This window comes from Cebus imitator, unplaced genomic scaffold (assembly GCF_001604975.1).
Source record: "Cebus imitator isolate Cc_AM_T3 unplaced genomic scaffold, Cebus_imitator-1.0 Scaffold8, whole genome shotgun sequence".
NCBI lineage: Eukaryota > Metazoa > Chordata > Mammalia > Primates > Cebidae > Cebus > Cebus imitator.
In genome coordinates, this window is record NW_016107323.1 from 8,748,730 (window position 1) to 8,758,455 (window position 9,726).

Genomic DNA, 9,726 nt, shown 5'->3' on the forward strand with positions numbered 1-9,726 from the left:
AAAAAAAAAAAAAGTCTTGATGCACATTTTAAAAGAAGAAAGAGACACTGTGAAAACGAAATAGTGAGTTGAGTGATGTTGGCATTGATTCGATCCAGACAAAGTAGTGTCTAGAAATGGGCTCTTCCTCTAGTCAGTTGTGACATTGCTGTCATCAGTTTTGTAAAAAGGGTGGTCTAGGATGGAGGACTTCTTACAGCTCACTGGCGACAGCAGAGGTGATTTGGGGTGTTACTGATTAAATGTAGTCTTTTAGGAAAGCAGAGATCAAGAGCAGGGAGCAGGCTTACCTGATTTGGACTCTGGACCCCACTCCCCTAACTTCCAGCTGGCCCAAGTCACCTCCTTCTCTAAGACTCAGTTTTCTTGCCTGCAAAGTGCAGGTGAAAGCAGTTGTATTGCTTTGGGAATTGAGTGAGCTACAATGGCTCTTAGCACAGTGTTTGGTGCTTAGCAAGTGCTCAGCAAATGACAGTAGCTGCTGAGGTGACAATGTCATCACATACTAACAGCCCTATGATGGGTTGTGTGGGAGTAATCACTGTTTTTTTTTTTTTTTTTTTATTCTGCCTAGGGCAAGCAAGCTCTGCAAATGCGGAACAAACTGGAAAGCTGACCGAATTTGTGTCTAACCTGGCGTGGGATTTCGCAGTCAAAGAAGGGTTCCGGGTTTTCAAAGAGATGCCCATCAAAAATCCGTTAACAAGGTCCTTCCACACGTGGGCCAGGACCCAGTCCCAGTGGATTCCTACAGGCACCAGAAGTTACAGCTCCATTCCAGAAGCTTCCCCAGTTCATACCTCAAAGGGAGGTTTGGTTATCTCTCCAGAGGGTCTCTCCTCACCGGTCAGAGAGCTGTATCACCGGCTGAAGCACTTCATGGAGCAGCATGTGTACCCTGCAGAGACAGAGCTACAGAGCCATCAGACCTCAGCAGCCAGGTGGAGCCCCTCCCCACTGATCGAAGACCTCAAGGTAAAGCAGCCATGATGAGGTGGTAAGACCCTGATACCATGGAAAGCCCTCCCCTACCCCACCGGGCTCACCTGGCTATCCCAGGCAGTGAAGATACAGGAGCACTGAGTTGAACTATCTTTGCTTCCATCATCTCAGAAAGAGGCAGCTCTTCATGACTCAGTTTCTATCTCTTGCTCTTGCTGTGTGCCTGTGTCACAGGCAGATGGCTTAGGCATGACTGCACAGCCCAGGCAGCAGAATGCTGGGCCTTAGAAAGCTGGGGCAGGTTGGGGCTATCTCATGCATATTTGAATGATGTAAATTTAAAACAGTGATGTATCAGCTAATAAAGTCTTTCTTTAGAGAACCTGTAATGTCACAGCTAAAGAGCCTAATCCACAGTGAGCTGAGTTTCCATGTTGTCTCCCAGTGCTATCACTTCAGCTGATAAACAGAAGTACCTGCTGTTCTTTATCACATGAACCTTGGATTATGTTTGTTTTGAAGTTACTTGAGATCTTAAGGGGCACAATGCAATCATCATCTACTTTTCTTCTCTCTCTCTCTCTTTTTTTTTTTTTTTTTTTTTTTTTTTGACAGAGTTTCATTTTGTTACCCAGGCTGGAGTGCAGTAGCGTGATCATAGCTCATGACAGCCTCAAACCCCTGGGCTCAAGTGTTCCTCCTGCCTCAGCCTCCTGTGTCACTGGGACCATACACATGGCCTACCATGCCCAGCTCCTCATGTCACTTTTTTGGGCATACATGCATGTTTGGTTGTCTGCCTTGTTTCCTCCAGTCTCTTTCATTGTTTTTCATGGTCAAAATAAAATGAAATCTTCCACTTTGGTTTCCTGACTTATTTTTTCCATGATAGGAGAAAGCCAAGGCTGAAGGACTTTGGAACCTTTTCCTACCCTTGGAAGCTGATCCTGAGAAAAAATACGGAGCAGGACTGACCAACATGGAATATGCACATCTGTGTGAACTCATGGGCACGTCCCTGTATGCCCCCGAGGTACCTTCTTTAAAGTTTTCCTCAGTGTGGGGGACATCCTGATCTTCATAAGAACTCACTCCTAAATAGACCAGATTCAGGAGCACTGGCATGAATAAATGAATAATCTTCTGCTATTTCCTATGCATATTCTTTTTTTTTTTTGAGATGGAGTTTTGCTCTGTCACCCAGGCTGGAGTACAGTGGTGCAGTCTTGCCTCACTGCAACCTCTGCCTCAGGGGTTCTAGCATTTCTCCTGCCTCAGCCTCCCAAGTAGCTGGGATTACCAGCACATGCCACCACATCTGGCTAATTTTTGTATTTTTAATAGAGACTGGGTTTCACCACATCAGACAGGCTGGTCATGAATTCCTGACCTCAAGTAATCCACCTGCCTCAGCCTCCCAAAGTGCTGGGATTACAGGCATGAGCTGCTGCACCCATCCAATTTGAAGTTTGAAATGATGTGAGAAGTCCAGACTTGGTGGTTCACACCTGTAATCCCAGTACTTTGGGAGGCTGAAGTCGGGGGATCACTTGAGGCCAGGAGTTCAACACCAACTTGTGCAACATAGTGAGACCCAGTATGTACAAAAAATAAAAAGTAGTTGGGTGTGGTGGCCTATACCTGTGGTCCCAGCTGCTCTGGAAGCTGAGGTGAGGGAGGATGGCTTGAGCTGAGGAGGTCAAGGCTTCAGTGAACCATGATCGTGCCATGACACTCCAGCTTCGGTGACAGAAGTTGACTCTTTTTTTAGAAAAGGACATGAAATCAGTATTAATGGTTAATTTAAAAAAAAGAAGAAGAAAAAAAGAGAGAAAAGAAAAAGAGAGAAAAAAATAAAAAAGAAAAGGACATGAAACTGACAGTCATGCTTCTTTTCCTTCTCAGATATGTAACTGCTCTGCGCCCGACACGGGCAACATGGAGCTGCTGGTGCGGTACGGCACCGAAGCACAGAAGGCTCGCTGGCTCATTCCTCTGCTGGAGGGCAAAGCCCGCTCCTGTTTTGCTATGACCGAGCCCAAGGTACCTCGTGTGGGTTGCCACCCACTTGCCTGGTCCTGTTGGGTGTCGACCCCACAGGGAACACAGGCTGCCTGCTGGCAGCTCTGACTGGAGTGTGCTCCCCACTTAGGTTGCCTCTTCAGATGCCACCAACATTGAGGCTTCCATCAGAGAGGAGGACAACTTCTATGTGATAAACGGTCACAAATGGTGGATCACAGGTATTTGGCCTAAAATGCACTTTTCAGATGCACATCAGGGAGTCTGTACTGATAGGCGCATCTCTCAATGCCTGGGTGAGGCCACCGCTTTTTCAAGTTGATACCAAGGAGATTCTTCTGTCACTTAGCACCCCCAGCAGAGGCAGCAACCCCTGGGAGAACAGGAGGGTACCACGTGGAGCATGCTGTTCTCAGAGGCACTGCTTCACAGGGCAGGGATGTCCCCTTGTGCCCACACATGGATGGATGCCTGCCTGCACGTGTGACCCCAGGAATCTCTCTACTCCCTGCTCTTCATTCTGCCTTGGGAAGCTCCCCTTCCTCAGTGGCTTCCTGGCTGCTCAATCAGGTGTATTACATCCTAAGGGCTAATGTTGATCCTGATGCTTAGGGAGTGTCCAGTGTCACTTCTGTAGGGCCTCCACAAGTAGCCATGGAGCTTACCTCCTGGAGCCCACACCTCCCTGGACATGAAGAATGAGCATCCCAGCTGGGTTTGGTGGCTAATGCTTATAATCCCAGTATTTTGGGAGGCCATGGTGGGCGAATCATGAGGTCAGGAGTTCGAGACCAGCCTGGCCAACATGGTGAAACCCTGTCTCTACTAAAAATACAAGAAATTAGCTGGGTGGCGGTGGGCGCCTGTCGTCCCAGCTACTTGGGAGGCTGAAGCAGGAGAATCACTTGACCTTGGGAGGTGGAGGTTGCAGTGAGCCAGGATCGTGCCACTGCACTCCTACCTGGGTGACAGTGAGACTCTGTCTCAAGAAAAGGAAAAAAAAAAAGAAGGAGCATCCCCATTTTGCAGAGGAGGAAACTGCACTCAGACTTAGGTCCCTTGCCTGGAGCATGAGCCCCCAGCCGGCAAGTAGAGAATCCAGAGTCAAAGGTTTGCCTGATTCGAAGGCCTGAGCCCAGAGCCATGATATGTGTACCACCTATGGGAGCCAAGCCAGCTGGCAGGGATCAAGTAGCAGTTTTCATCCTCTTGTCTCTAAATTGCATTTCTTACTCTACGTGATGCTTTTAAAAACTTTCTCTTATGATGTTGCAGTCATTCCTCACTGGGACAAAACCCAATTTGCTGTTATTTCTGGTCAGCAGTCTGCAGATGCTCATCTAATTACATGGAGCCTTAAAGAGCTCTGTCTGCTTGTTCGCTTTGCCTTTCTTGGGCCAGGACCATGTGTGTAGAGATTTGATGGCCCTGGTATCAGATGATGGGGTCTATCTCTCTCCTTTCCTGGCAGGCATCCTGGATCCTCGCTGCCAACTCTGCGTGTTTATGGGAAAAACAGACCCACACGCACCAAGACACCAGCAGCAGTCTGTGCTCTTGGTTCCCATGGATACCCCAGGGATAAAAATCATCCGGCCTCTGACGGTATATGGATTGGAGGATGCACCAGGTGAGACCTCCAGGGCGGGTCATCCCTGGATGTGGATCTGTTCCCCAGGAAATGGCATTGGGGAGCCCCTGCTCTTGTTCAGGACTTGCCACATCCCACGTCTGAGGGTACGATGACATTTGGAGAGCCACGTGCTCCTGCATTTCATTGCCATATATGAATCTCAGCCACGCAGGCGGATTTCAGACAGGCATTTATATATTTTTCCCTCTTCTAAACTTACAAGGTAAACAGGAGTCTGTGACACAGAAAGCCATACAGGGCAGATGCAGGAAGTAGACCCCAGACCTGCTCTTTCAGGCCCTAGTGTGGACAGCTGACCTCTAGGCCACAGCCCTGGTTTGGTCTGCTCCCAGTTTGGTTCTCTGCTAACAGTGTTCACATTTTTACATTGAGTGTTTTCATAGGATTACTGCATTGTCACAAACCACTAGGAGCTTCAGCTTAAGTTGGCATCATCATGCTTTTATAAAAGGAATCACAGAATATTCATTTGCCGTTACAGATCAGTGATTGATTTTCTGTCTTTAACAGGCTCCTTTCTGCTATCCTTTTCCCTTTAACCATGTCCCAATTAGAAGGCTAAATAAAGGGCAGGAACATAGGCAGCAGATAAGCCGGACTGAGGCGAGGAATAAACACATTTAAGGGAAATGGCTATGATGGATTTCTCACGGTGGTCGTTTGGGTCTTTCAGGTGGCCATGGTGAAGTCCAATTTGAACACGTGCGTGTGCCCAAGGAGAACATGGTCCTGGGCCCTGGCCGAGGCTTTGAGATCGCCCAGGGCAGACTGGGCCCCGGCAGGATCCATCACTGCATGAGGCTGATTGGGTTCTCAGAGAGGGCCCTGGCGCTCATGAAGGCCCGCGTGAGTGCTTCCCCCAGCTCCTAGCACTGACTCAGAACCACCACCATCTGCTTTGGTGTTGGACTTCAAATCCTACCTGTTTTCTGAGTGCAGACCTAGCAGGTGAAACAAGGTGATATCCTTGCCAAGAAGTTGCATTCCTGTCTTTGCTTTGCATCTGCTACTTTGCTGCCATTTGGATTCAGAGCAGAATGGACCCTACTCTGTTGAGGTGACCAGAAGGAAAAGGCCAGGCTCTACAGCAGCAGAGGGCAAGGTTCCAAGGTGTAAAAGGGTCATGCTGCTAGCACATCATTAAAAGTCATTCTGGGTGCCGTGGCTCACAGCTGTAATCACAGCACTTTGGGAGATCCAGATAGGAGGGTTGCTTGAAGCCAAGCATTTGAGACCAGCCTAGGCAACAAAGAGAGTCTCTACAAAAAAAAATTTTTTTTTCTTCTTTAAATTTTTTTTTTTTTTTAATTTTTTAAAAAAACGGGGTTTCACCATGTTGGTCAGGCTGGTCTTGAACTCCCGACCTCAGGTGATCTGCCTGCCTTGGCCTCCCAAGTGCTTGGATTACAGGCATCAGCCACCGCGCCTGGCCTACAAAAAAAATTTTTTAAGGGCTGGGCATGGTGGCATGCACCAGTAGTTCTACTTACTCAGGAGGCTGAGGCAGAAGAATCACTTGAGCCCAGGAGTTTAGGGCTGCAGTGAGCAGTGATCGCACACTGCATTCCAGCCTGGGTGACAGAGTGAAACCCTGTCTCTTTAAAAAAAAAATCAGACACCAGAGACACCCCATGTTGCTTGTTTTTGTCCCTGGGGTTCCAGCATCTGGCCTGTATCACCCTCCTCCACAGCAAATCCACAAAACTTTATTCTGCCATGACCCCGCCCCTGCCAAAGTTTGGAAGCATAGGTTAAAAGACAGCTGCTGCCAGGACAGGCATTCAAATTGGTGATTATCAGTTTCAGAAAGGTGAAGCAAATCCTGAGACCAAAACCAGTGTCTCACAAGAACTGCTGTTCAAAGAACAGAGGCAGTCTGCAGTTTTGATTACTGAGCAAACCTGTAATTTACACCCTTTTGGGTTAAGACTGACCAGTTCTTTCTTCTTTCAAAGTAAAACCCTCCTGTCTATGGACTCAGGTATGGTGGGTGCTTCAGACCCAGGTGGCATTAAATTCAACCTTCTGGCAGAACAGTTGGACTGAATGAGTCAGACAGACATCTCCAGAAAGTGCATAGCATGAACATGGCACCTCCATTCAGGACTTGGTTGGAGTAATTAGGAATCTACAAAAGATTTGCTACTAGGTGGTTCACCACAGTGCTCATTCTAATAGTAAAATTCTGGAATAACCTATAAGACTACAATGGGTGTTGGCCAAATAAACCAAGAGATGGCATACAGTGAGATTTTAAATGATGCTGTGGAAATGTATTCCTTACCGTGGAGAAATTGTTCACTATATACACTTCCATTTTAAAAAATAGACTGTGGCCAGGTGTGGTGGCTCATTCCCAGTACTTTGAGAGGCCATGGTAAGCAGATTGCTTGAGCCTAGGAATTTGAGACTAGCTTGGGCAATATGGCAAAACCTCATCTCTATAAAAAATAAAAAATAAGGCTGGGTACAGTGATTTACACCTGTAATCCCAGCACTTTGGGAGGCTGAGGCAGGTGGATCATGACAGGTGAGGAGATCAAGACCAGCCTGGCTGACATGGTAATATCCCCATCTCTACTAAAATATAAAAATTATCCAGGCGTGGTAGTATGAACCTTTAATCCTAGCTACTTGGGAGGCTGAGGCAGGAGTATCACCTGAATCCAGGAGGCGGAGGTTGAAGTGAGCTGAGATCATGCCACTGTACTCCAGCTGGGGAGACAAAGCAAGACTCCGACCAAAAAGAAAAAAATTTGCCAGATGTGGCAGTGCACATCTATAGCCCTAGCTACTCAGGAGGCTGAGGTGGGAGGATCTCCTGAGCCTGGGAGGTCGAGGTTGCAGTGACCTATGACTGTGCCACTGTACACCAGCCTGGGTAACAGAGCAAGACCCTGTCTGCAAAAAACAACAACAACAACAACAACAAACAGGCTGTTAGATTTGATGCAAAATAATGGTTTGTTTGTTTTTTTTTTTGAGATGGAGTTTTGCTTTTGTTGCCCAGGCCATAGTGCAATGGCATGATGGCATGATCTTGGTTCACCATAATTTCCGCCTCCCGAATTCAAGCGATTCTGTTGCCTCAGCCTCCCGAGTAGCTGGTATTACAGGCGTGCACTACCATGCTCAGCTAATTTTGTATTTTTAGTAGAGACAGGGTTTCTCCTTGTTGGTCAGGGTGGTCTTGAACTCCCAAGCTCAGGTGATCCACCTGTCTTGGCCTCCCAAAGTGCTGGGATTACAGGTGTGAGCCACTGCACGTGGCCTAATTTTTTTAAAGCAGGCTGGTTGCATGCAGTAGCTCACACCTCTAATCCCAACACTTTGGGAGGCCAAGGTGGGTGGATCACCTAAAGTTGGGAGTTCAAGACTATCCTGGCCAACATGGTGAAATCCCGTCTCTATTTTAAAAATACAAAAATTAGCTGGGCATGGTGGCAAGCACCCATAATCCCAGTTACTTGAGAGGCTGAGGCAGGAGGATTGCTTGAGTCCAGGAGTTCGAGACCAGTCTGAGCAATATAGTGAGACACTGTCTCTACAAAAAATGGAAAAGTTAGCTGGGTGTAGTGGTTCATGCCTGTGGTCCCAGCTACTCAGGAGGCTGAGGTGGGAGGATTGCTTGAGCCTAGAAGTTGGAGGTTGCAGTAAGCCAAGATCACAACACCACTGCATGCCCACCTGGGCAACAGAGTGAGACCCTGTCTCAAAAAAAAAAAGAAAGAATAAATAAAACAAGAAAAAAAGAGGAATACTTAGAACATTTTCTGATGCCTTGTGATTTTCAGAATTTAAATCCCCATTACAGATCATCCACGGGGGCGGGGAGTGGGGGTAACAATGGTGGAAGCTGGGCGATGGGGTACAGCAGGGACCTTGGTCCCCCGTTGGAACTGCAGGGCAGGAAGCAGTGCCTCGGTCAGCAGAGGGCACTCTCCACCTGCGCCGTGTGCTGTGCCCGCAGTCGCTCCCTCATTCCCAGGAGTAGCCCTGGGCCAGATGCTGGCTCAGATCTATGAAGACTGCTCCTGCCTGGCAGCCAGGCCTGCCCAGAGGCGCAATTGCTGGAATAAAGGATTCTTGGAAGCAATTTGTTACAGGCATCCCGTGGATAGTGCACGTGATGTTTGTGTGTTATACCTGCTCCCTGAAAATGGCTCGTGGCTACACGTGGGCACCTTGCTGGAAAAGCTGCATGGTCGTGCTCTCACTCTCCTCCCCTGCCCTGTTCTGTCTGTGCTTCCACCCAGCTCTACAGGCCACCAGCCCCATCCTCTCATAGCTACCCCCAGCCCAGCATATCCTTAGCCCCATGTCTCCTGTGTCGACAGGTGAAGTCCCGCGTGGCCTTCGGGAAGGCCCTGGTGGAGCAGGGCACCATGCTGGCAGACATCGCACAGTCGCGGGTGGAGATTGAGCAGGCACGGCTGCTGGTGCTGAAAGCTGCCCACCTCATGGACCTGGCAGGAAACAAGGTAGGGGGGAGGGCAGCAGCAGGCCTCCCGGAGGCTGAGATTCTTCCTCCTCGTTCAGCAAAGCATGAGAGCATGGCTTCTTGACATAATAAATTTTATTTCACCTCTACTTGGAGCTGTTTGGCAGCTTTTCAGAAAGTGAAAAGGCACGAAAGAGAGGACTGGCCTTTGTGTTTTACTGACCTGGTGAGCTGCTTAGTCCAAGGCAGTGGGTCTTATTGGGCCATGGGGCCCGTGAGCAGCCCTGGGGCCTGTTGGTGGAGGTGTTGGGCAACCTAAGAGTAAGTCAGGGAGAAGGGACCCTCTGCTGGCCTTCATCTGAATATTGAATTAGCAAAAATAGGAGCTTATTTTCAAGTGTGACATTAGTCATTAACTAAGGCTGTTTTTTACTTTTTATTTATTTTTTGAGATAGGGCATTGCTCTGTAGCCCAGGCCAGAGCGCAGTAGCACATCATGGCTCACTGAAGCCTTAGCTTTCCAAGTAGCTGGGAACCCAGGCACACGCCTCCATGCCCAGCTAATTCTTTTATTTTTTGTAGAGAGGAGGTCTCACTATGTTGCCCAGGCTAAGGCTCTTTTTTCTTTTCTTTTCTTTCTTTTTTTTTTTTTTTTTTTTTTTTTTT

At 48.2% G+C, this 9,726-nt stretch overlaps 1 protein-coding gene across 7 annotated transcripts in view; it reads left to right on the plus strand.

The window, feature by feature from the left end:
• ACAD10 (acyl-CoA dehydrogenase family member 10) overlaps positions 1-9,726 on the plus strand; it is a 68,807-nt gene that overhangs the window by 56,225 nt on the left and 2,856 nt on the right. For 6 of the 7 annotated variants that reach the window (XM_017542529.2, XM_017542566.2, XM_017542518.2 and 3 more), the window contains 7 exons: positions 575-975; positions 1,835-1,975; positions 2,848-2,985; positions 3,095-3,185; positions 4,436-4,594; positions 5,292-5,464; positions 8,956-9,099. In XM_017542529.2, coding sequence (XP_017398018.1) covers positions 575-975; positions 1,835-1,975; positions 2,848-2,985; positions 3,095-3,185; positions 4,436-4,594; positions 5,292-5,464; positions 8,956-9,099 — 1,247 coding nt within the window. The remainder of the gene's footprint in view (positions 1-574; positions 976-1,834; positions 1,976-2,847; positions 2,986-3,094; positions 3,186-4,435; positions 4,595-5,291; positions 5,465-8,955; positions 9,100-9,726) is intronic. The other variant, XM_017542538.2, reaches the window with a different exon arrangement.